Source organism: Tenrec ecaudatus, chromosome 10, assembly GCF_050624435.1.
Source record: "Tenrec ecaudatus isolate mTenEca1 chromosome 10, mTenEca1.hap1, whole genome shotgun sequence".
In the NCBI taxonomy this organism is placed as follows: domain Eukaryota; kingdom Metazoa; phylum Chordata; class Mammalia; order Afrosoricida; family Tenrecidae; genus Tenrec; species Tenrec ecaudatus.
In genome coordinates this window covers 32,492,808-32,520,681 of record NC_134539.1, presented here as the reverse complement: position 1 = coordinate 32,520,681, position 27,874 = coordinate 32,492,808, and the positions used below count along the sequence as shown (strand labels likewise).

At 42.7% G+C, this 27,874-nt stretch overlaps 1 protein-coding gene and 2 pseudogenes across 2 annotated transcripts in view; 1 reads left to right on the top strand and 2 right to left on the bottom strand.

Moving 5' to 3' along the window:
* The window catches only part of UNC13B (unc-13 homolog B), a 208,662-nt gene extending 183,555 nt beyond the window's left edge, over nt 1-25,107 (bottom strand). For both annotated transcript variants that reach the window (XM_075560089.1, XM_075560090.1), the window contains exon 1: nt 24,791-25,107. In XM_075560089.1, the coding sequence (XP_075416204.1) occupies nt 24,791-24,812 (22 nt within the window). In that variant the 5' untranslated portion in view covers nt 24,813-25,107. The remainder of the gene's footprint in view (nt 1-24,790) is intronic.
* LOC142457863 (adenylate kinase isoenzyme 1 pseudogene) lies at nt 9,755-10,338 on the bottom strand (annotated as a pseudogene).
* On the top strand, nt 11,663-12,260 carry LOC142460174 (mpv17-like protein 2 pseudogene; annotated as a pseudogene).
* Nucleotides 25,108-27,874: the final 2,767 nt, after the last annotated feature.

Genomic DNA, 27,874 nt, shown 5'->3' with positions numbered 1-27,874 from the left:
ACCCATTTATGCAATTCACTCTCTAGAACCCCATAAAAAGACGCTAAACCATGACGAGCTTTTTTAGCTTTTGGAATGTGTTCCAAGTCAACCTTCATTTTCCGCCTTTCCCTCAGTAGCTTTTTGTCAACACAGAATTCTCTACTTGCAATACTGTTATTGCTCTCTTTGACTCTTGACACAACCGTCATTTTGAAACCAGCCTCATATGACCAGTGTTTTTGTTTTGGTTCAAGAGTATCCATTTGTAATAGGATAAAACAACAAGACTTTGAAAAAGAATTTTCATGGTAATGCCCCCCCTCCCGTGACATGTTAGCTTGGGCGGGGGGGGGGGGGGGGGGGAGTCTGTGTGGGCGGGGGATACAGGATGTGAATTAACACAGAGACCAGAGGAGAGAGACAGAGCACAGCCACAGACACATCCTTACCAGTTCAGCTGCCGGCATAAGTGAATCACTACGGTTGATTCTGCGAATTGGAGCCGTCCATGTCATAGGACGGCTCTGATTGGTTAGATGTGAGTAAACAAACATTCAAAGCCCTGCTGTGTCAGCGAAGCTTTGAATGAACAGCGGAGAAATGGCAATCACCCACGAAATGTTACACCTCGCTGAGGTACCACTGACCCATGTATAAGCCAAACCCCAGTTTTCCAGCACATTTTTTGTGCTGGAAAACTCAGCTTATACACGAGTATATACAGTAGGTCAGCCAGCCCAGCTTCCCCAGTTAAGTTCCCAGAGGCACCCACTCCACAAGCCAGCCTTCTGCCTCAGAGCATCCAGTTTTAATTTTTGTGTGGGAATTCCACCCTCTGTTCCACACTCTGACTTCTGGTTCTACTGCTGTTCTCTGGTGTTACAGCTGTCTTCTGGGCCCAGGAGGTTCACTGTGCTCGGATCTCGGGTCCAGAGGACTCACTCCACACAGGGCTCTTGCTGGTAATGAGATCCCTCCTTCTGCTTCTCAGGGGGTTCACTTTATACACAACAGGAAAGCATTTCACAATTACTCACAGGTGAATTCTGTCTGTATCTTCCTCTCCACCTTTTTACTAGATCCACACAGAAAAAGGTCATTTGGTAGAAGTTAGAAATTTTGGCTCAAGCGGTGGTTCTCAACCTTCCTAATGCCACAACCCTTTAATACCGTTCCTCATGTTGTGGTGACCTCCCAACCATAACATTATTTCCCTTGCTACTTCATCACTGTAATTTTGCTACTGTTATGAATCGGACGACCCCTGTGAAAGGGTCATCCAACCCCCAAAGGGGTCATGACCCACAGGTTGAGAACTGCTGGGCTAGAGGAAGCACAGTAAATAATTCACTACTCCTGCAAAGACTACCAAACTGTAACCATAATGAACTTTCCAATCTATAAAACACCAACTATAATGCAGCCCATAAATATGTCCTAAACAAACAAACCCACAGTTATAGGAAGGCTGATTTACAAAGCCGCCGTCCCTAAGAACTACTTGTAAAATAAGATTTCATTTCCTGCTCAAAGACACCACCTTATGTTACTATGTATTTTTAGTTGAGAGGAAGACAGTAAAACTAAATGCTGCTTTATAACATGTAAAAGTACTAATTTCTGTGGATCTAGTTCCTTCATGAGAAGGTACATTAACAACAAGGTGTCTTGGTGACACAGTGGGTTAAGCACTAGGCTGCTAACCAAAAGGTTGGCAGTTCACACACACCAGCTGCTCCACAGAAGACGAGTTGGTTTGTTTCCATTCAGATTTACAGTCTTGAACCCCTCTGGGGCATTCTTCTCATCCTGTAGGGTCCCTATGAATTGGAATTAGCTCAAGGGCAGTGGGCAGGTAAACAAGCAAGGTTATTAAAAGAACTAAATGATTAAAACTTATCTCTTTATTAGCAGAGAGTTTGGCATAGAATAAAGACTCACTAAATGTTAGCTTTAGTATTTCAATGATTCTAAGATGATGGGACATTGTCTCACATTTTAACAACTCTGAAATCAAACTGTGTTCTCAATGACCTGGCCCACCTCAGTTTTAATCATACATAAAATGATTAAGTATATTAATAAAACTAAGGCTTCTTATAATAAATTAAATGCGGTCTCTGGTGATGATGATAACAAACCAGCCTACAGCCATCAAATTGATTTTAACTCATAGCAACACTACGAGATGGAGGAAAACTGCTCCCTAGCACCTCCAAGACTGCATCCTTCTAGGAGCAGAAATCCTCACTGTTCTCCCTCAGGGTGGCTGGTCAGCCTTGAGGGTAGCAGTCCGCTCCTAGCCCAAAGATGATGAGCAAATGTTTATCGTGCCTCCACTCTTGCATGTAACAAGTTCACACACACACAGGGCCAAATCTATACTTCTAACCCAGATCTCTTAACATGGACTGCTGGCTACACATGTCCAAAACCAAAGTTATCATTTCCCTGAAGTTGTTCATCTTTGTTTCCTATCTACTTCTGCACCTCCTTCTATCTTCACCTCCACTTTAGAAATTAACTGTCTTGCATCATATTTAGTTATACACATAGCTGTCTGCCCCTCCCAGCTCTCAATTTCCTTAGGGCATTGCCCATTTCTTCCAAAATTCACTATCATCCAATCAATTCCGACTGAGTGTGACCTCATTCCTGTTTCCAGGTGGCAGTTCAATGCCTCACCTATAATTGTGTTCATAAATGATTATAAAACTGATCACATCCTCTATGTAATTTTCAAAATACTTAGGCTTCTACAGGGGGCGGAATTATCCAATAGTTCACTTTACAAAGGAATTTCATCACATGTGATCTCATTTAGAGTTTAATTTTGAACAATTCTAATGGGTATACCTTACAAAGGAACTTTACCACACATGCTCTCATTTAGACTGAAATTTAAAACAATTTTATGAGGTACATGGAACAGATAAAAACATTCCATTTAAAAAATAAATAACTTAATTAATTAAAAAACATTCCATTTTTAAATTATAATTTAGTAGTTCAGGCTTGCCAAAAGTCTTCATAGAAAAAGAATTAAACTTAATTTCAAATCTAGTGCTTTCAGTTTACAAACCCCTACCCCCTCCTCCTCCCATCCCCCCCATGTACTTATTTGAACTTTCACTCCTAATATGGCCTCTTGTAGTTGTCATTTGCCTTCAAGTCAGTTTTCCACTCAGAGAAAAACCATGCAGCCGAGGAGGGCCTTCTGGGCTGTAGTCTTTATGAAAGCAGACCACCAGCCAGATCTGTGGAGCCCTTGGCGGGTTTGAACTGCCAGTTGGTAGCAACGAGCTTAGCCACTGTGCCTGTCGGGCTCCTTCCTTAGGCCTATAGGGCCCTATAGTTGGGTCCTGCTTAACTCTCCAGCTTCGTCTTTGATCCACGTTTTTCCTGTTTGCATTCGAGATATACTTGCCTTCTTTCAGCTGCTACTCCTCACCACAAGGCCTTTGTACATGGTGTTTCTTCTGCCTAAAATATTCTTCTTTTGTCTGGTTAAGGCCTCCATTTCTTTGAAATCTTCATTTTAGGAAGGAAGGCTTTTCTGACCTAAGTAGCCTGTTCCTATCACAAGATCTCAGAAACTTGACTCTCCTTTATACACAAATCAAAATGATAGTTTTTCCTGGTTGCAGTTTTTATTTAGTTATATGTCTCTTGCTCCCTCACTAATCTATAGAACTACCAAGAGAGCAGGGGACTCGCTTGCGCGCTCTCTCTCCCTCTCTCACTATTCTGCTCCCAATGCCTACCATAGGCATAGTTATTTGGAATAATAAATAAACCCTTTAGCACGCTGCTCAAGCTTCTAAATCATCATACCCACCTCACTATCAGCTGATAACTTTGTATCCTACATTACAGAGAAGTTAAATTCTCTCTCCTACTCTCATCTCAGCTTTTCCCTTCTCTACAGATCACTTCCCTTCAGGCTGCAAACACTTTAATTGCCCCACTCTACTCTTTACCCTGCTTTATATTCTTCCCAGTCCACAGGAGGGTAAGTCAAAGAGTTTTTTTTGCTACAAGTCCAGATCTCGTGCATATACTTAGAGGTACTTAGAGGATAGAGAAACATTATGTGTGTGACTTACTATCAAATAATTGTTTTTTGTAGTATTTCTATGTTTGCAATTGTTCTGTAGGGTTGAAATCATTTCCAAATTAAGTTTTAAAGAATCCTTGGCACGTAAAAATGGAGTGAAAATGGAAAAATAAAAGGTGGGAGTGGTGGCCACTAAACAGCAGGCTACAGGATGAAGGGCAAGGCTGGAAAGATATACAGTCCATCAAAATAGTAACACCAAGAGACTTTTAGATGACCCCAAGAGGGTCGATTTGTGTATATAACAGCCACACGGATTGAAGCAAATCAAATAGGCTCAAACCAGCTCTCAGGGAGAAGGTGTGGGGGGAAAGGGGGAGAAATGGAGAACCAACTACAATAACATATAACTGCTCCCCCCATCTCCAGGGGGACGAATAACAATAATGTGGATGAAGGGAGACAGCAGACGGTGTAAGGTATGAATATAATAACAATTTATAATTTATGAGTGGTCCATGAGGGTGGGAGGTGGGGGAGGGTGGGGAAAAAAGAGGAGCTGATACCAAAGCTTAAACAAAAAGTATGTTGAAATTAATGATGGCAACATATGTATAAATATGCTTGATATAACTGATAATATGAATTGTTATAAGAGGTGTAAGAGCCCCCCAATAAAAGGATTTATCAAACCAATGACTGCACAATGATACTGAAAATAATACTGTCACCAGTCACTGTTGGAAAATGCTAAGGGATCAAGTCATGATTTGAAAAGGTACAAATAAGCAGAAAGAATCAAGTAACTTATTCTAATTTTTCTGTGAGAACTGTACCGTGGAATAGCTAAATGATAGATGAGAAGAAAAAATTATTACCATATTTCAGTTAATAAATAAATGTTTTAATTAAAATATCACTACTTCTAGGCCCCTAAGAAATTGAGAAACTAAGGATTAAGAGTCAAAAGCCACTAATATCACAAGGGGAAAAAAAGACAACCAGTCATTCTGAGCCTTCTGATGAAGAGTCAACACTATGATGAAGTAGCCCTCACAAAAATAAAAGACAATCCGACCTAACTACTAATTCAGAAGAAATATAAGCCCTGGTGCCTCAGTGGCTAAGTACACAGCTGCTAGCCAGAAGGTCAGTGTTCAAGGCCATCAGGAAGAAAGATGGCTGTCCACTTCAGGAAAGAACAATGCTGTGAGATGCCTTCGGAACAGTTTGGACTCATGGCAGGCCTAGAACAAAACATTATTCATTCCTATACCAGCCTCATAATCATGCTATCTCTGAACCCACTGTTACAGCCACTGTGTCACCCCATCTCTTAGGTCTTTCTCTTTTTCACTGACCCTCTACTTCACCAAGCATGCTGTCCTTTGCCAGGGACTATCTCCTGATAACATGTCCAGAGTACATGAGATAAAGTCTCACCATTCTTGCTCCTAAGGAATACCTTGGTTAAACTTTTTCCAAGAAATCTTTGTTCATTCTTTTGGAAGTCCATGGTATATTTAATATTTGACACCGTAATTCAAATGTCTCAATTCTCTTGTGTTCTTCTTTATGAACTGTCCGGCTTTCAGAGGCACAGGAGACAATTAAAAACACCATGGCTTGGGTCAGGTAGACTTTTATCTTCAAAGTGACCTTTTTGCTCTTTGACACTTTAAAGAGATCTTGGACGAGAGATTTGACCAACAGTATGTCATTTGATTTCTTGACTGAGCATCGACTGTGGGTCCAAGTAAGTCTTTGACAAGATCAATTTTCTTTTTCATTTATCAGGTTGTCTATTGATCAAGTTGTAAGGATTTTTGTTTTCTTTAGACATTGAGTTGTAATCCATATTGCAAACTGAAGTATTTGATCTTTATCAGTAAGTGCTTCAAGTCTTCTTTCCTTTCAGCAAACCAAGTTGTATCGTGTGCATATCAGAGGTTGTTAATGACTCTTCCTCCAATCCTGAGGGAATCTATCCATTTTATTCATATATTCCAACTTCTGAAATTATCTCCTAAGCCTACAAATTGAATAAATATGATGAGTAAGGATACAACCTTGGCACACACCTTTCTTGATTTTAAACTAAGCAGTATCCCCTTTCTGTTTAACTGCCACATGGTCTATATACTGGTTCCATTTGAGTAAGTAATATCAAGTGTTCTGAATTCCCCATTCTTCTCAGTGTTATCCATAATTCGATGCACAAGTGAATGCCTTTGCACAGCCAACAAAATACAGGTAAACATCTTCCTGGATTCTCTGCTTTTATCCAACATCCACCTGACACCAGCAATGATATCCCTCACCCTACATCCTCTTCTTATCTGGCTTGAATTTTTAGCAATTCCATGATGCTGTGACAATTTCTGCATTCTATTCAGCAAAATTTTACTTGTAGGTGATATTAATAATATTGCTCAAAATTTTCTTCATGCTTTTCAATCACCTTTCTTGGGAATTGGCACAAATAGGAGTTTCTTCAGATCAGTGGCCAGGTAGCTAGGCATAAATAAGTGAGCACTTCCAGCACTGCATCTGTGGTCTTTACATAATCTCCTGTCAACTTGATGGTATTAAGAGTGAAGGGGTGGAGTTTAGTCTGTCAATCAGGTTGCAGCTTGATGACCCTATTTGGAAGCTCAAGGGAGATAAATAACTCACAGGAGGCTGGACCACATTCTCTCTCTTCTACACATTCTTGTTGACAAGCCACATGAAGCCACACTGACAGCAGCCAGAGCCCTGGACCACAGGATTTCCACCCACCACCGGTCTGCGATCTTCGTGCATTTGACATCATTGCATGTGCTGCATGAGTTTGAAGAGGAATTCATGGGCTAATATCGGACTTATGGGCCAATATTGAACTTATGGACTCGATATGGACTTTCTTTAAAACTCTTTCTTATACTTACATGAGTGTCCCTGGATTTGTTTCTCTAGTCAACCTGGTCTAACACATCATCCATTTATGGAAACATCTCAATTGGCAGTCTGTCAATTACTGAAGCTTTGTTTTTTACCTATACCTTCAGTGCATCTTTTTATTTTCCTTTGGTGCATCTTGAACTTCCTCCTTCAATACCATCAGTTGTTTGTTTTTTATCATACACTACCTCCTAAAATGGTTGAACAATGACCAATACTTCAGGTACATTGACTATGTATATTCCTTGTATCTCATATTTTGATGATTCCTGCATGGTTCAATATTTTGTCTATAGAGTCAATGTTGCAGCTCAAGACCTGAATTTCCTCATCAGTTCTTTCAGCTTGAGATATGTACATTGGTTCTTTCCTTTTGGCTTTCTAACCCCCAGTCTGTGCACATTTTAATATATTTCATTCAGTTTTCTCAAGCTGCCCTTTGAAATTTTTTGTTCATCTCTTTTACTTCATTTCTTCCAGTCACTCTAGCCACGTCACATTCAAAAGTAAGTTCCAGATTTCTTCTACCACTTTTCTTTCTCTTTAATGACATTTTGCTTTCTTTATGTATGACATCCATCGTCTCTGTCAGTAGTGTTCAATGCATCAAAGCTATTCTTGAGATGGTCTCTGAATTCAGGTGGGATATGCACAAGATCATATTTTGGCTCATGGATTTCACTTTCTTCAGCTTCCACTTGCATAGGAACAATTGATGGTCTGTTCAGCAATCAGCCCCTAGTCTTGTTCTGGTTGATGATATTATGCTTCTCTATTGTCTTTTTCCACAGATGTAATCAATCTGGCTCCTATAAGGTCCACAAAGGTCATTTAAAATGAAAGGGAATATTAGCAATGAATAAACCATTGGTCTTGGAATATTCTAACATGTCATCACCAGCATGATTTCTATTACCAAGGCTACATTTTGCAACTACCAATCTTTCAATGCCAATTTTCCCATTGCAATCACCGATATCTATCAGATTGCACATTTTGATCAACTTTAGAATGCAGCAGTTGTGAAAAATCCCAACTTCTTCATCTTTGCCATTAGTTGGTGTGTAGTTTTGAATAATAGTTGTATTAGCCAATCTTCATATGGATGTTAGTTTATTACTGACAACATTGTACTGCAGTATAGATCTTGAAGTGTTCCTTTTGATAATGAATATTACACCATTATTCTGTCATTCCTGGCATAGTAAATCATGACTGTCTGCTTCAAAATGGTCGATACTTATCCATTTCAGCTCATTAATGCCTAGGATATATTTATCTTCAAATGGTTCATTTTTAATAACTTCCAGTTTTTCTACATTCATACTTTGTATATTCTTTGTTCCTACTAAAAGGTGTTTGCAGCTGTTGTCTTCTCATTTTGAATCATGCCACATCAGCAAATGAAGATCCTGAAAGCTTTACTCCATCCATGTCGTTAACTCATCTCTGAAGAGACAGCTGTTTCGCAGTCGTATTTTAAGTGCTTTTCGACCAGAAGGGTTCATCTTCTGGAATGATAGTAGGCAATGCTGCTATTCATAAGGTTTTCACTGGCCATGTTTTTTCAGCAAGATCACTGGGTCCTTTTCCCCAGTCTGTCTTAGTTTGGAAGTTCTGCTGAAACCTATTGACCATGAATGCCCCTGTTGGCAATTAAAACAAGAATGGCAGTGCTCCCAGAACCATAGTAACATACAAACTGAAGATGAGTGGTGGCTTTGGAAACACTGTAGGACTGTGAGTTAGTCCAGGTAGACTACAGAAACAAATCCACAGAGACTCACATGTGTATAAGAAAGAGCTTTATATATAACCCAGCCCAGTCCAGATCAAGTCCATAAGTCCAATATTAACCCATATGTCTGATACTGATCTATAAATTCCTCTTCAGACTCATGCAATGACATTGAATGCAGGAGGATCACAGGCCAGTGAATGGGAAGTCTTGTGGATCCAGTGGCAGTAGAAGCATCTCAGTACTAGGATGGATATCCACGTGGTTCTTCCAGCTCCGGGTTCTGGCTGCATCAGCCTCTCTCCAAGTGTCTTCTCAACAACATGTCTCACAGGGAGTGAATTTTTGTCCTGCCTCCAGTGAACTATTTATCTCTTTAGCACCTCCAAATGAGGTCATCAAGCTGCGACCTGATTGACAGGCTACACTCCATCCCTTCATTCTTAATCCTCTCAAATTGATAAAAGATTGTGTAACCACCACAGGTAGTTCTCTGATAGCTCACTATGAATTGGAATCAACATGAGGCACACACCAGCACGCATACACACACTCGCGCGCGCACACACACAAAGCTTGTGAAACTACTATAAGGATGCATTACCTCCTTTTATCCATGTACAATGGTCTCCTTGCTCCTCGGTCATCAGACCAGAGCTAGATGGTGCCCAGCTACCATCACTAAACACTTTGATAGACGACACCATAGAATACTGGCCAAAGGGAAGGAAATGCAAAACAGAATTTCAAATTTTCATGGGCTGTAGACTTTCTGTGAACCCCTGAGATCTTTAAACCTTAAACCAAAAAATATTCCCTGATATCGTCTTAAAACCAAAGAATAGTTTAGCTTAAACAATTTTTTTTTTGTCCTTGCAAATTCCTTTAGTGCTCTGCTGTCCATGAAAACAGGATAAGAGAGCTTCCTCTGTCTGAGTTCCTGGGAGGGTGGAGGTGCCCGCCCGGGGCCAGAATAGCTTGTAGTCAAGACAGGGCTGGGTGGGGACTCTGAGCAGGGGAGACTCCAGACCTTACTATTTCAGGGTGTCCAGATGGGTGTAGAACTGGGAGAAAACACTGTCCACGGAGCCTTTGGCATTGACCTTGCGCATGATGCCTCGCTTCTCGTAGAAGTCAATGACGGGCTCCGAGGCCTTGTAGTAGGTCTGCAGCCGGCTCTTGATGGTTTCCTCATTGTCGTCCACACACCCGCTGGTCTCGCCACGCTTCTGGAGCCGCTGGGTCATGGTCTCGGCACCCGCGTCCACATACAGCAGCAGCGTGGGCTGTGCGATCTGCTTCTCAAACTCTTTCCCCTGCTGCACCTCCCTCCGGTAGCCGTCGATCAGGAAGCCTTTGGAAATGTCCACTTTGGCCAACATGGCGTCCGGAGCATGTCCAACACTGTCTCCAAGGGCACCAGCTGCCCCTTCTCCATGATCTCTGACAGCATCTTGCCCCTGGCCGAGCCTGAGCTGACCTCAACCCGCAGCAGGTCCCCAGTGGAGAGGTGGGTGTAGCCGTACTTCTGAACAATCTTCTCACACTGAGTGCCCTTTCCGGAGCCAGGCCTGCCCACCACAAAGATGATCTTTGTTGTCTTCAGCTTCTCTGTCATCCTGCCGAGGTCTGGGGAGCTGGTCAGCTCTCTGGCGGGGGTGGGGAGGGGGATAGTGGGTGGGCACCAGGGGCCGGTGCGTGCCCTGCTCGTCCTCTTAAAAAATTTAAATTTACCTTGTGAGTTATGCTGTTTTAAGAATTATGTACAAAAAAAAGAACTATGTACATGAGATGGAATTTATAACATCATCTTGAAAGATTACATAGGAACCTTAGGGGAAGTGTGAGTTTATATTAATGGGGGAGGAATGATTCAGAAAAAGAGAATAAAAATGTTTGCACAACTCGAAGAACGTAATCAAGGTCACTAAACATATAAACTATTGGATTGGTGTATATTTGAGAAGGAAAAAATTTAGAAGTGATAAACAGGTTGTGCCACACACTCAAAACATGGAGACCTTCTTTTGGTCCTCATTCAAACAAATCATTAAAATCATTTTAAAATTAAAATCATTTTAAAAGTTTGACATTTATGGATCAATTGGAAATTCAAACATGGGCTGCATATTTGATGGGATTAAATATTTTTAATATGATATGATGGTTACATGTACCTCAAAATACTGCAGAATGGGGAAGGCTGGAAGAAGTTATTGAAGAAACTAGATTGGTCATGAGCTAATGAGTGTTGAAGGAGCAAAAGGAGCTTGCAGGGTCATCTGTTAATAATCTTTTGTATGTTTTTAATTCACCATAATAAAAATATTAAAAATAAAAGATCGAGAGTAACATCAAGGGATGAGATTATAAGTAATTTTAGTTTTTGAACTTTTCCATATTTTCAACTTGGTTTTATTAGCCTGAATTACTGACAAGTTCTGTGAAGGTAGAGATCATATCTGTCTTCTTCACCACTATACTCCCAATGTACTCCTAAGGGAGTCTGGCATATGAGGAGGTATCAAAAAAAACAAACCCAAAAAAACAGAAAAGGGAGCTTTCGTAGTACAAATTTTCCCTGCTAAGCGGGCACTGAGCAACTCACTCTGAGTTAGCACACCCAGTGGCATCACCTGAGAAGGTTCTCTCTGGACACAGTGAATTTTTTTCATAAAAGCAGTTTCACTAGAACCTCGTTTTTTGTGATGGCTGATTTAAGAGAACAGAGTGCAGCTGTGAAATTTTGTTTCCTGCTCGGAAAAATGTGGCAAAAACTGCTGTGATGTTGAACACAGCCTACGAGGACAGCGCTATGGGGAAAACTCAAGTGTACAAGTGGTTTTCTTGTTTCAAAAAGGTGAGAGTCCAATGAGGTGACTTGCGATGGGTCTGCACAGCATATTGAGGTCGGCTCCCAGGTTCTTGCGTCTGGTGTGGCGATGGCATCTTGCGCTGGGTGCGCAGCCTATGTGCAGTGGAAAAGCCCGCTATTCCAGGGCCCAGCCCTGCTCATCACTAACACGCCAGGCTGCAGGCATATTCATGGCGCCGGGGATAGCGCATGCCAGCCCTGGGAAATCCGCTCCAGGTCTGGCCAGAGGTTCCACCTGTGGCACTCCGCAAGCATGATTGCCATGGGCTGCAGTGTGGGCCCTTCCTGCACTACTGGTACCTCTCGCTGGACCGCCTGCTCCCTGCCTTGGGCCTCCGCAGTCTTCCAACCATCCTCAGAAAGGTCCTCCTGGACCAGCCGGTGGCCTCACCCTTGTTAGGTGTATGGGACTACTTGGGTCTTGGCTGGGGGGAGTGCCAGACGCTGGAAGAGAGCCACCAGGAGCTTTGTGACAAGTTCTGAGAATTCTACAAGGCTGACTGGTGCGTTTGGTCCCCTGCCCACCTGGTGAACTTCCTCAGTTCCGGGTCACCTACATCAATGGCAGTGCCCTTGGCTGGGACACTTAAATCTCCCATTTGAAGTACCGGGTGCCAGCCGTGGCTGTAGAACAAGCTGACCCCAGACAGAAGACGAGGAGATGATGCTCGGTGAGACAGCGGGGTTGGATGGACCCGGTGTCAAATGGATGGATGCTGGCCTGGAGCCCCCAGGCTGTGTAGTCCTGGAAGCCAGCGCACACTGAGTCCCCCATAGGATGAAGCATTAGAGGAAGTCCACGCCTACCCCCCAACTAAACATCACCATGGTCAAAATGGAAACCTACTCCACAGCGTGCTCACCCACCCCCTTCCAAGCCCACTGCCTGGCCTCAGTTTCCCCATCTGGAACACAACCACAAAGGTGGACAGCTGCAGCCCGGCCCTTCACCCGAGGAGCCTCGGGATTCCTCACTGAGGTCTCCTTGCCAGGAGTACCAGCCAGTCCACATTGCCTCAGCCTGGCAGCACCCAGGCCTTCCTCAGGCCCTGTCCCCTCAAAGCAGGGATTGGCCTGGCCTGGAGCCAGACCCCAGGGCCCCAACCCTCAAAGTTAACCACTGATTGGAAAGTCATTAAATTCTCTCTTAAGTTGAACTCTTGTGGCCCATCCTTGCCAGTGGGGGAAGGCTGGGCATGCACAGGGGGGCAAATAGTAAAAGTTGATTGATGACAAACCTTATTCTGGATCTCCATCAACTTCCCGAAAGGATGAAAATGTTGACAAAATTCATGCACTTGTGCTCTAAGACCCACAATGAACCACTAAAGTGGAGAGTATCTTTGAGCTCAGTTCAGTGAATTTTAACAAACGATTTGGGAAAGAGGAGGGTCACTGTGAAATTTGTGCCTCAGGTTCTGATGACCAGGAAAAAGAGCACTGAGAGGAAACATGCCGTGCTTTGAAAGAACAGCTCCAAAGGGACCCAGGCATTTTTTCCAGGGTCATTACTGGTGACGAGACATGGTGCTATTCTGACCCCAAAAGCAAATACCAACATCAGTCAGGCCAGTAGAAAACATCATCATCACCTCACACCCAAAAAAAGCTCATCAAGTGAAATCAAAGATCAAGATGATGCTCATTTGTTTTGTTGATGTGAGGGGGCTAGTACATTTGGAGTATATTCTACTAGGTCAGACTGTTAATCAAGCTTTCTATGCAGAGGTTCTGAAAAGACTGCTAACAGTGTGCAACAAAAAAGGCCTGGGGGAACCGATTACAAGGATCTAGATGTGACCTCCTCCCTGGGGGACGGACAACAGAGAAGGGGGTGAAGGAAGACACCAGATAGGGCAAGATATGACAAAATAATAATCTATAAATTATCAAGGGCTCATGAGGGAGGGGGGAGCAGGGAGGGAGGGGAAAAAAAGAGGACCTGATGCAAAGGGCTTAAGTGGAGAGCAAATGCTTTGAAAATGATTAGGGCAAAGAATGTACAGATGTGCTTTGTACAATTGATGTAATGTATATGTATGGATTGTGATAAGAGTTGTATGAGCCCCTAATAAAATGTTTTTTTTTAAAAAGGGAGGGGCCTGATCTGTGGCAGACAGGGGACTGGTTTTGCCACCATGATAATGCACCTGCTCACACAGCCCATCAGTGTGGCAGTTTGGGACAAAAAGAACAGCATGTCTCTCCTGCCCCATGCACCTGACTCACCTGACCTTGCTCCGTGTGACTCCTTTTGTTTCCAAGAATGAGGAAGAACATGAAAGGACAGTGATTTTACCATGTAGAAGAGGTGAATAAAAAATACGAGGGAGGTGCTGTTAGCCATTCAAACAGATGAGTTTAAAAAATGTTTCCAAGAATGGAATTGCAGATTTGACAAATGTATTAAGTGTAATGGAGAGTACCTTTGAAGGTGATAAGGTTGTTTTATAAAAAAATTTAAATACATAGCTTTGAAAAAAATCCAGCTTTTTTGAGTACCCCTCATATAGAAAGTTGATAAATGCTTGCTGAATTCATTAATAACTTTAGAAAAATGGTATTTCTTTTTAAAAGTATATAATGTCACTACCTCAGGCCCAGATGTCAGCATCATAAATATGCCCTCCATATTGCTTTAAATAAAATGATAGCTACGAGTGTTAATCTTAGATGTGAGAAATCATTTCAGCATAAATTTCAAGCCTGCAGGATTAACATGTAAAAAAGATTATTTTAATGCCCATGATGTGGCTTCATACCCTGACCAAATGCTGAGATCAATTCTCTTAAAAAAATTACAAATACTGATACAATACTCTTATCTGTTATATAGAAACAGTTTTCTCATTACCAACAGAGTTTAGTTTACACATAATCTATGTATGACACAGAAAATTGAATCCCGAGTCTGTACATGTATCATATAGTATCATGTATAAGAATGCTCACAGTAGTATATAAATTATAGCTCAAGATGGATAAAAAAGTCTAGCAAAGGCTAATAAACTAGGGTTCATACAATTAAATACTATATAGCAATCAAAATGAACTATTGCTACATGCATCAAGCAGAAACATTTGTCAATCATAATGTTATATAAAGAAAGACAACCCCAAAGGAATATATTCTGTAGAATTCCACTTACAGAAAGTTTAAAACCAGGAATAACTAATTTATGCTATTGGTGTCAGGATAGTGGTTACCTTGGAGCAAGAGAAAGGGGGCAATGATTTAAAAGGATCAGGTGAACCATGGGGGGAGGGAGACAGTGATCAGTGTAAGATATGAAAATAATGATAATTTATCATTTATCAAGGGGTCATGAAGGTGGAATGGGGAAGGGAGGGAAAAACAAGGAGCTGATTCTAAGGGCTCAAATAGAAAGTAAATGTTTAGAAAATAATGATAGAGGGAGTAGAGAGCAAATGTTTTGAGAATAATGAGGGTAACAAATATACAAATGTGCTTTATACAATTGATGTATGTGTGGATTGTGATAAGAGTTGTATGCTCCCCCAATAAAATGATTTTAAGAAAATAATGATGGAAACATGTACAAATATGCTTAATAAAATTGATATATGGATTGCTATAAACTGAAAGAGCCCCCAATAAAATGATCTTTTAATTTAAAAAAAATAGACTTACAGGGGATAAAACTATTTCTATAAACTGAAGTGCTTACAGGGGAAGTGATATGCTGTCTGAGAATTGCTTTAAAATCATCTGGTTAGAAAAAAGGATCAGGTGAGCTTGCCCTGCGTTGTGGTCACATAAGTGTGTTCACTTTATGATCCTTTGGTGATCCATACACTGAAGATGTGTGCCTTTATGTATTATGTCACAGATCAATTTTTAAATATACAAGTAGGAAATTTCCTCTGATCTTTAATAAAAATAGTTCAATAGAAGGTAAATAAATATAAACTTGCTTTAAAGGTTAAAAAGCTCCATATTTTCCCATTCCAGGGGAAGCTTAATTTATTCTGTTAATCCCAAATCAAATCTAATAGTCTTTATAGATTATGGGTTCTCTTGGGTAGTACAAACCGTTAAACTCTTGATTACTGACCAAAAGGTGGTTCAAATCCACCCAGAGGCACTCAGAAAAAAGGCCTGGTGCCCTACTTCTGAAAGATCACAGTCGCTGAAAACGCCATGGAGCACAATTCTACTCTGGAATTCATGGACTGACACGAGTCAGAAACAACTCAACAACAACTAGTTTGTATAAGGAGACATTTTTAAACCTATCTAGATTCCATACGCTCTCATCTCTTATACAGATTTGTATCATAACCAGGTACAGAGAAGGTTCTCAAATATTTACTGATACACAGTCTAAACTTTAAACAAACTCACATATCAAAGTCTGAAGTACACAGCATAAGTAGAGTAGGATAAAAATTCAAAATTGGCCTAAAAAGCCTAACTTCTAGAAATCCCACCTTCAGAAACTAAGAAAGAATGCAATACGCTGTATATAAAAAAGAAAACCGTTATGACAATAGCCAGTCATAGCAAAGGAACTTGGTCCTTTCCCCTTACTACTACTTGGCTCAGACAAGTCACAATGAACTTCCTGCAGCCACTATGCTTGTCAAGGCAGGAACTACTAGGTGCATGATGTCATAGAAACCCAGCAGCAAGAGTTGGCTGAGACAGTTGACATTCATTAATATTGGAGAAAAAAATGAGATATATAAGTACTAAAGCAACTCAGCCTTCTTAGGCCTGAATATTCTGAAAGACTTGGCATTTCTACTTGTTGTAATGGCAATCCACCAAAATATACCCTTGAAGTCTTCTTGGACTAGACTCACACCACAATGTTAAATATCCTACAAATACTTGAGCCATGAACATTTTCCTTCGGAACAGTCCAGTAAAAAGCAAACAAATAAAAAACATTGCCATAGAGTCCATTTGGACTCACCTCATGCTGTGGAGTGGCTGGTAGGTTTGAACCACTGACCCTGTGGTTAGCAGTCCAACATCTAACCCAGAGTGCCACCATGGCCCCTTGAGTTGCCTAGTAGTAGCCAGTTAATTAGATGGTTGATTAGAAATGGTAAATTACAATGTGCGTCTTTTTTTTATTATTCAATCATTTTACTGGGGGCTCATACAACTCTTATCACAATCCATACATACATCAATTGTATAAAGCCCATTTGTACATTCTGTGGATTGTTTCTCTAAAGTACCCAGACTAACACACATCACTACAATCAATTTCAGAATTTTCTTCTCCTACTCATTGTAATTAGCTTATCATTTCTTCTTTTTCTTTTAAAATAGTTTATTAGCACTTCATCCACACATCATATAATTCAATAGTTGGATAGTATCAAGAAGAGTTGTACAATCACTGCCATAATCAATTTTAGAGCATGTTCTTTTTTTTTAACATTTTATTAGGGACTCATACAACTCTTATCACAATCCATACATATACATACATCAATTGGATAAAGCACATCTGTACATTCTTTGCCCTAATCATTTTCAAAGCCTTTGCTCTCCACTTAAGCCCTTTGCATCAGGTCCTCTTTCCCCCCCCCTACCCGCTCCCCCCTCCCTCATGAGCCCTTGATAATTTATAGATTGTTATTTTGTCATATCTTGCCCTATCCGGAGTCTCCAGTCACCCCCTTCTCTGCTGTCCGACTCCTAGGGAGGAGGTCACATGTAGATCCTTGTAATCGGTTCCCCATTTCCAACCCACTCACCCTCTACTCTCCCAGTGTCATCCCTCACACCCCTGGTCCTGATGGTATCATCCACCCTGGATTCCCTGTGCCTCCAGCTCCTATATGCACCAGTATATAACCTCTGCTCTATCCAGTCTTGCAAGGTAGAATTCAGATCACGGTAGTTGGGGGGAGGAAGCAACCAGGATCTGGGGGAAAGCTGTATTCTTCATCGGTACTACATCGCACCCTGACTGACTTATCTCCTCCCCTAAACCCCTCTGTGAGGGAATCTCCAGTGGCCGACAAATGGGCTTTGGGTCTCCACTCTGCACTTCCCCCTTCATTCACTATGGTATTTTTTTGGATGATGCCTTATACCTGGTCCCTTTGGCACCTCGTGATCGCACAGGCTGGTGTGCTTCTTCCATGTGGGCTTTGTTGCTTCTGAGCTAGATGGCCGCTTGTTCACCTTCAAGCCTTTAAGATCCCAGACACTATCTCTTTTGATAGCCGGGCACCATCAGCTTTCTTCGCCACATTTGCTTATGCACCCGTTTGTCTTCGGCAATCGTATCATGGAGGTGTGCAGCCAATGATATGATTTTTTGTTCTTTGATGCCTGATAACTGATCCCTTCGGGACCACATGATCACACAAGCTGGTGTGCTTCTTCCATGTGGACTTTGTTGCTTCTGAGCTAGATGGCCGCGTGTTTATCTTCAAGCCTACAATGTGCTTCTTAAAGGCAAATTACTTGGTTCAGTTCCCATCACTAGTGTTTAGTTTTAGAAACACTATGTTCAATATAAATTTTTTTAATTTAACCAAACCCACTACCATTATGTCAATACAACTCACAGTAACTCTACACAATTTCCAAGCTGTAAATCATTATGGGAGCAGGCAGCCTCATCTTTTTCTTGAGGAGCATCTGATGGGTTTACACTTCAAATCTTGAAGTTAAATTCAATATAGGAAAAAAATTTAATACAAAAAAGAAAAATTCATAGGTCTTTGGTCTTTTGGAGAGGCATAAAGTATTGCCTATTGGTGAAGGGCTTGACCCTAATAAAGGATTCTACTGAGAGCTGCTGAGGCATTTGCTCTATGAGCCCAGCTGATATAGTTATGTCAACGAAAACAGCAATGAGCCAACCACACAAAGTCCGGGTGGAAAGCTAAGTGGTGATTTCCAAACATAAAACAAAAGCCCAGTTGTAAGAATATTCACTGCAACATTTTTTTAATAAGAAAAAGGGGGACCCCCCAACTACCATGATCCGAATTCTACCTTGCAGGCCTGGATAGGACAGAGGCTGTACACTGGTACATATGAAGGCTGGAGGTACAGGGAATCCAGGGTGGATGATACCTTCAGGACCAAGGGTGTGAGGGATGATGCTGGGAGAGTGGAGGGTGAGTGGGTTGGAAAGGGGGAACTGATTACAAGGATCCACATGTGACCTCTTCCCTGGGAGAGGGACAGCAGAGAAGGGGGGAAGGGAGACTCCGGATAGGGCAAGATATGACAAAATAACGATGTATAAATTACCAAGGGCACATGAGGGAGGGGGGAAAGGGGAGGGAGGGGAAAAAAAAAAAGAGGACCTGATGCAAGGGGCTTAAGTGGAGAGCAAATGCCTTGAGAATGATTGGGGCAGGGAATGTATGGATGTGCTTTATACAATTGATGTATGTATATGTATGGATGGTGATAAGAGTTGTATGAGTCCCTAATAAAATGTAAAAAAAGAGAAGAGGAGAAAAAAATGATTAGGGCAAAGACTGTACAGATGTGCTTTATACAATTGATGTATGTATATGTATGAACTGTGGTAAGAATTGTATGAGCCCCTAATAAATTGTTAAAATTAAAAAAAAAAAGATAAGGAGGCCCCGAGGGTCTAACAAGAGCATAAAAAAAAGAAAAAGGGGGAAAAATCATGAGTGCCTATGGATATGAAACTGGCTACAGCAGGTACACTCACCTAAGGAACAGTCTGCAACCATCGAAAAGAACGATGTAGATCCACATGAACTAAGAGAAAAATGTTCCAAGTAGATCTGGCATTGTTTAGGGTTTATGTTGTTTTCTTTTTCTCAAGATAAAGACTATTGTGTACACTTCATTGTGGGGCCTATATATTCATATATGGCATCTGGGTGGTGCAGTGCATTACATGTTGGAAAGCTACCCAAAAGGTTGGTGGGGAAAAAAGCCACTGGTTGTGCCATGGGAGAAAAATGCAATCTGCGGGAGGGAGGGGAAAAAAAAAAAAAGAGGACCTGATGCAGAGGGCTTAAGTGGAGAGCAAATGCTTTGAGAGTGATTAGGGCAAAGAATGTATGGATGTGCTTTATACAATTGATATATGTAGATGTGTGGATTGTGATAAGAGTTGTAAGAGCCCCTAATAAAATGTAAAAAAAGAAAAGAAAAAAAAATGATTAGGGAAAAGAATGTACGGATGTGCTTTATACAATTGATGTATGTATATGCATGGATTGTGATGAGTTGTATGAGCCCCTAATAAAATGTTTTTTAAATATGCAATCTGCTTCCCTACAGATTTACAGTTTCAGAAGTCCTGTGGGGCAGTTCCACTTCCACTTGAGTTGGAAGCTATGAGCTGGAGTGTGCCAACAGCAGTGGGTATGGTATAGCTATAAGGACCAACAGGGAATGGGGGAGCAGGGAGGGAGGGGAAAAAATGAGGAGCGGATGCCAGGGGTTTAAGTGGAGAGCAAATGTTTTGAGAATGATGAGGGCAATGAATGTGTTTTACACAATTGATGTATGTATGGATTGTGATAAGAGTTGTGTGAGCCCCTAATAAAACAATTTTATTTTAAAAAAGGATCAACAGCAGTGGGTATGGTGTAGGTAGAAGGATCAACAGCAGTAGGTACGGTGTAGGTAGAAGGATCAACAGCAGTGGGTACGGTGTAGGTAGAAGGATCAACAGCAGTGGGTATGGTGTAGGTAGAAGGAACAACAGCAGTGGGTACGGTGTAGGTAGAAGGATCAACAGCAGTAGGTACGGTGTAGGTAGAAGGATCAACAGCAGTGGGTACGGTGTAGGTAGAAGGAACAACAGCCGTGGGTATGGTGTAGGTAGAAGGAACAACAGCAGTGGGTATGGTGTAGGTAGAAGGATCAACAGTAGTGGGTATGGTGTAAGTATAAAGAAGCTGCTCCCAAAGATTTCAAGAAGGTCTAAATGAAATCTATTATACAAGAGTGATTTCTTAAAATTCTTGAAACCTAACAACACATTGGATGCAATTTAGATAACCCTTTACAATACCCTTGACCAGGTGTCCTTAAACTATGGCCCGCGGGCCACATGTGGCCTACTGAGGACATTTATCTGGTCCGCTGGGTGTTTTTGTCCCCATTTGTTTTTTCACTTCAAAATAAGATATGTGCGGCATGCATAGGAATTTTTTCATAGTTATTTTAAAAAACTATAGTCCGGCCCTCCAATGGGTCTGAGGGACAGTTAACTGGCCCCATGTTTAAAAAGTTTGAGGACCCCTACCCTTGACACTCATTCAATCTCTCCTGGAAGTGTGATAATTCAAAGAATGAACTTCCTAAATAAGCAATCCATTCCATTTGTTCAGAACAACACTCAATTTAAGGTTCTTTAGCCTGTTAAGCTAAAACCTCATTCCCTCCCATTATCAGTCATTGGTCCTCTGGTCCCAGTGCTTCCCTATGGTACTACAGAAAGAGGATTTGTCTTCCACATGACTATTCTTTAAGTAACCTGCGTATATTAGGACACTCTGCTTCCTAAATCTTCTCATTACTAAGCCTCCCATGGCCCTCCAAGAGTTTCTGCACTCATTATGTGAGCTGACCTCCTCTGAACATAATCTTGTTTTCCAATATGCCTCTTAAAATACTCCGAACTGTGGGGTTTGATCAAGGCCAATGTAGCCGAGAGGAATTACTAAGAGCTGAATGAAGATCAAACATGATAGTGGGACAGGAGGAAAGTAAAAGGAAATAGTGGGAAGAACTAAGAGACAAACGATGTTTATAGAGGTATAAATATAAGCATTTATATATGTAAATATATTAATATATAATGATAGGGATATAGGTCTATGTACATATATTTATATGTTAAGTATCAAGGTAGCAAATGGACAATGGGCTTCTACTCAAATCCTCCCTCAACCCAAGAACACTTTGCTCTAATAACCTGGCATTCCACATGACTGTGATGCTCAGCATCCTGACACAATCGCTGAGGTCAAAATGGGTAATCAGCTAATGTGGTGAAGAAAGCTGATGGTGCCCAGCTATACTAGAAGATATAGCATCTGAGGTCTTAAAGGCTTGAAAGTAAACAAGCAGCCATCTATCAGGGACGCAGCACAGCCCACATGGAAGAAGTACACCAGCCTGTGTGATTATGAGGTGTTGGCGGGATCAAGTATCAAACATCAGAAGATTCAAAATGAACAATCATAACAATGTGAATGAAGGGGGCCCGAATGGAGACCCAAAGTCTATCTGTAGACAATAGGACATCCTTCACAGAAGGGTCACAAGGAAGGGACGAGCCAGCCAGGGTGCAGAATAACACTGACGAAAACACAACATTCCTTCAGTTCTTTAATGTTCCCCACCTCCACCCCACCATCATGACCCCAGTTCTACCTTACAAATTCGGCTAGACTGGAACATGTACACTGGCACAGATAAAAGCTCTCAACACATGGAATCCAGGACAGATAAACCCCTCAAGAACAATAATGGGAGTAGCAACACCATGAGGGTAGGGGGAAGGTGAGGGAGAAAGAGGGAGAAAGGAGGAACCCATCATAATGATGGACATATATAACCATCACCACCACCCACCCTCAGGGACAAGCAACAGAAATGTGGGTAAAGGGAGACAATGCACAGTGTAAGATATAAAAGTAATAATAATTTATAATTTATCAAGGGTGGGGATGTGGGGGAAGGAGAGAAAAAAGAGGAGCTGATACCAAGGGCTCAATAGAAATGAAATGTTTAGAAAGTGATGTCAACATATGTACAAATGTGCTTGATACAACTGATGTATGGATTGTTATAAGAGCTGTAAGAGCTCCCAATAAAATGATATTTTAATAATAAAAAAACCACTCTGAACTGAATACAAGACTCCAATTATGATCTGACCAGTGCTATCATTGCCATCTTCATCTGGGTTACCATAAGTCATAATGGGTAGTGCTTCTAAGGTTTAAAAATAAAAGATTAAATATTAATTTTTTTAAAAAGAAAAGTAACACTGAGCACTAATGAATTGAAAGATGTTGTCAACAAATAAAGTAGCATGTAAGCTGGGGAAAGAAGAATATATTTTACACACAGACAATATATAGAAAGAGTGCTTCAGGGACAGAAGTGCAGAAAAGTGCAGAGACGACAACTAACAACATTAGCTCTAGAGCAAGTATCTGCATAAGGGTATATGCGAATATAGAGCCAGTACGGGGAAGCAGAAGTAAGAATATTGTATCTTTTAACCGAAAGGCAATAAGGCATAATAAAAGGTTTATACTGGGGAATTACCTTCTTAAATTAAGAAGGTTTGTGGAGATTGAATTAATAATGGTTTCTGCATTAATTTAACTTAATTTTTGAAATTTATCTACATGAGAAATTGAAATTGAGTTGTTATACTTTGTCACTACACAGGCTTCTTCCAGAATATGAGTGTCATTCCTCCTGCCAACATATGATGCCAGAAATACCATTTTAGAAGAATTGATTTTATCAATTTCTCTACGGTTTTGCAGGGTGAATAGCTCGTTATTTAATACAGGTACTTACATGAAGGGAAGCATAGTTAATCATCTCTAAAGACAATGGTCTGTCAGATTCCACAGAGGAGAAACCGGACTAATGTAGTATTGAAAGAAAAAGTGGTTAGCTAAATAACAGAATTTCTAGACAAGGAAAGCTGTCTAACATTAGAACTAATGGAAACTGTAGCAGCCCTTCCCTGAAGTTCTTCAAATTCAATTAAGTAGGAATTTCTAGCTTAAGACTGCTCCTGCCTGAAGAGTCTTTCATAAGAGCTAGCTCTGTAATGCTCTGTGGTACTAGAGAATTAGCGAGCTGTCCGAGAGACCTTGCAAAGCCCAGCCTCTCCCAAATCCTACTACTCAGCAGCAGGGATCTAAAGGAATGAATAGATCCCCCAGCTGCCGAGAGAAAAACTCTTACCAACAGCAAAGCAAAATTTTCAATAATGAAAAATAAATCAACCATCAAGGGGGAAAATTCTGTGTGTCTCCGTAAGCTCCGGAAATAATCAAATCTATTTTAGGTTAATACAGATTTAACAAAAGGGTGGACGAGAACAGTGCACAGCAGTTCCTGTCTGAGCAGCTGGGGGAAACACTGGAGTCAGAGAGATCACACAAGCAACAATGCTTCTAATCCCTCAAGTCAAGAGGAAGCTCCAACTCAATCTAGTGAAAGGTGTCAGGAAAAGGCACTCAAGAAGGCTCTTGTGGATAAATTCTCTCTCTTCAGCCATCTTATCCCATTCTCGATCAACACTGGATGATGATAGGTTGTAAACAGAAGTTCCTAAAATCAAGATTCATGTGATTCTAATAATGAGAGGCTCTCTAAAATCAGTCTTTGCATCGACCTTCTACTAGGTGGGAACTGAGATACAAACACCAGTAGGTTACAGGGGCCCCCCCCCCCCGCCCCTCAATCATCTTACATTGATTCCAGGGCGTTTGTCTTAACAAAGCTTCTTGGATGGGCCAAGCGTTCTCAATAAAAAGCAATAAAGGTTCTTCACACCTTGAGTTACTATGGTGGAAGTTAAAAGTAAAAAAGCAGACCTCTTCTTATACTCTGCTCAGAAAGGAGAGAAGAAAGAAAACACGCCACTGCGAGTCGGAAATGGTCATAATCTTAGCCTTGACTGGCTACAGGTTAGCCTTCCAGGGAAGGCACAGGGGCAGGACGAGCAATGAAAAGGGGCCGAGGCCAAGAACGCAGTGGAAGAGAGGGATGTGACCGCTGGACCACCGCGCGCTCAAAGGGCGACCTAAGAACCTGCGGCTGTGGCAGCGGGGGCAGGAGGAAGAAAACAATCGGCGGCTGCCCACTACTGAAAGGCACCATCTGCGGTCTCCTGGCCCGTCCACTTTCTCTACCGGACGGCCCGGTCACCACCGACAACGATCTGGGCCTGCCAGCCAACCACAGGGTCACGGGCAACCGGACTGGGCAGGCAGCAAGCAGTCCCTCGCGGGAGCAGGGAGGAAAATAAGAATGGAAAGAACTCTTCCGAAAAAGGAGTGTATTGTACACGTCCTTCGAGGCACGGAAGGGCAGTGAAGTTTGAAAGAGGTAGCCGGGCGCCCATGGAAAGTGTCCCGGCCCCGCCGGGGCGGCGACCCCCGCCCCCTCACTCACACTCACACTCACACACACACACACACACACACACGGCGCACTCACCGCGCACGCAGAGCAGCGACATGGCCGAGGCGCCCGCGAGCCGCCGCCGCCGCCGCCCCAGCCGCGCCGGGCCGCTCCCTCTCCCCTCAGCAGGTGCCGCGGCTGCTCCCGCGCTCAGCCCCACGCGTCTGGTGGCTCCTCATGGTCCCCGTCGCGGGCAGCGTCCAGCCGCTCCCTCCGACCCACCGCGCTCACCAACTGAGCGGCCGGCGGAGGGCGGTGGGTACCGGCCGGCAGGCAGCGGACTGGGCGCGGCCGCGCGGCGCCATCGCTGGGAGGCAGCAGGAGCGGCGGGGACTCTCTCCAGTCACTCCACCCGGGATCCCGGCTAGTGCGAGGGAGGAGCCAAGCCGGCGCGCCCCGCCCCGTGACCAATCAACTCACGCCTAGTCCACCGGCCCCGCCCATCCAAGCACGTAGGGGGCGGGGTCCCCTTCCGCTTTCCTGACTGGCGAGGCCGACGGCGCTCTGCCCACTAGCACGGCTTAAAGCCGGCAGGAAAGACTGCTCACCTGCCTAAGGCGGGAATTGAAGCCCTCTGCTCCTCCTGTGTGGGCGGGGATTCCACCCAGGAATGGATTCTTTTCATTGAAGAATTTCCTTGATATGAGGCTTTCTACTCCCAGATAGCCTGGAAACCCCCGGGAACAGATCTGCCCTGTCCTATAGGGTCGCTATGAATCAAAGGCGATACGATAGTGTGAGTTTAGTTTGGGGGTCCTTGAAGAGCCTAGGCTTTACAACTGACAGCGTCCAAACAAAACTAATTGCCCGTGCAATCAATTCCAACTCATAGCGACCACATAGGACAAAGTGGAATTGCCCCATAGACTGTCCAAGGCATTAATCATTATGAGAGCAGATTACCACATCTTTCACCCGCACTTCTTGCCTATAATACTGAAACAAGTCACAGACAAAAAAAAAAGTCTGACTCAGCGCCGCCAAAGAACAAAAACCAAAACTCATTACCATAGAATCAATTTGGAGTCACGGAGCCCTTATAAGACAGAGTAGGGCTGTCCCTGTGAGATTCCAAGCCTGTCAATAATTAAGGAACAAAAAGTCTCTACTCCCATGGTGTGGGGGCAGCTGGAGGGTTGAACTGCTGACCTTTGGGCTAGCAGCTCAAAGCATAATCCACTACGCCACCAGGACAAAGTAAGTTTTAACTAGCCACAGGTTTTAACAAGAAGAAAGACGATCTGAGTAAACAGAATGTAAAATTTTCTGGACACTTGATTTTCCTGTTGCCCTTTTTTCACACTCACCATTATAACCCTGAAATAATACCTAGTCTATAGTAAGCATTCTGTAAATATTTACTTAACGAAGAATTTTAAGCAGACCACTTCTGACAAAATAATGCATGCACATGTGAGGAACTGGAATAGGCCATCGTGGAAAGCAGGAAGATATGCAGCATGATATATGCAAACACGCAAATGCTGATTTAATTGGTTTGGGGGCAGAGTTCAGGCACTCTATCTTTAAAGGTTCCCCCAGATGATTCGAATGTATAGCCAGGACTGAGCACTAGACAGGGTGCTTTCTAAGACCTCATCAGCCTAGGTCAGTGTTTGCAACCTGCTGACCCCATGAGATGCTGCCTACCAAACCCAGGCATGGTTTGTCTGTCTGACTATATCTACTACCTAGCAAGCCCAGTTTCTATCTGATTTTAAATTTCTCCGGTGGGAAATGCCTCGGTCCTTGGATTCGCAAGAGAAAGAAATCATGCCTAAGCCTAGTTTGTGATCCAAGTGAGTTTTTATAAAGGACAGAAGTTTCAGGTTTTACAGTTAACTGAACACAAGACTGCACCCCAAGCTGACGGCCCAGGAGCAGCTGGAAAAAGAGAGCAGTGGTCTCCAAGTTCCAGCTTGGTCTTCCACGGGAGGCATGGTCAATGGTACTAGTTGACCCCACTGGCTAAACTAAACCCACCTAGCCTAGTTTGGGGCCCACCCAGGTGTACTGGTTCAGGGGCCTGAATTGGCACATGCCCTTTAGCCGGCATTAGCTTCCAACTTCCTGTAGGGGACCCCTAGGCGAGGAGAGGAACAAACCCCTATCCGGCTACCTAACAATTTCTCTCACTGAACTAGGTGCTATGAGAAAGTAATAAGCTAAGTGCTGTGGGATGGAGCCTGGGAAAGGGAAGGCCTTGAACTACCCGGTGGTTCTCCAACTTCGGGTTAATTCCTTGTGGGAGATTTTGAACAGGTTAACTTGTCCACAGAGATGCCTTACTCTTATGACCACAGCCATTCCCTGAAACATTAGGGATTCGTGTACCCGTCTATTTAGACCAGCTGACCAACACCTCAAGAACAAGGAATTAAAGGAGCCTCTGAATTCTAGGACTGAATATCCCATTTACTGTCATCAGTGGGTTCAGATTGGTGACAACTGTAAATAGGATCTCTAAGACTGTCCATCTTTGGGTAAGCAGATAGCCCCATCTTTCTCCTGCAAAGTGGCTGGTGGATTTGAACCACTGACCATGCAGTTAGCAGCCCGATGCCTAACCCACATCACCACCAAGACTCCTTGAGTGTGTTTAAGGACAACACAAAGCAGAGCTTTTTGGGGGAACCAGGAATTCTAAGTGATACTGAGGCCATTCAATGAAAGAAAGTTTCTCTCACTGGAAACCACCCTAATGCAATTGTGATGAGCCTGGACTTTGGAGCCAATCAGATTCACCTGGTGTGTTATCTATTACTGTTTAACAAATTATACAAAACGAGTGGCTTAAAACAACACCATTTATTATCCCACAGTTTCTGTGAGTCAGGAATCTGGGCACAGCTTAGCTGCATCTTCTGGCTCAGGGTCTCTCACAGGCTGCAATCAAGCTATCAGACTGAGTGAGGAAGGATCCAGTTCCAGGGTCATGCTGTGACTGTTGGTAGGATTCAGCTGTGGGAGAGTGGTTGAGTTGAGGGCCCCAGTTCCTTATCGGCTATTGGTGGTCCTCTGTTGCCTGTAATGTGAGCTTGTCCAACATGGCAGTTTGCTTCATCAAAGAATGCACATTGAGAAAGCAAGAGAGTTCATTTCAAAAACAGAAATTGTGGG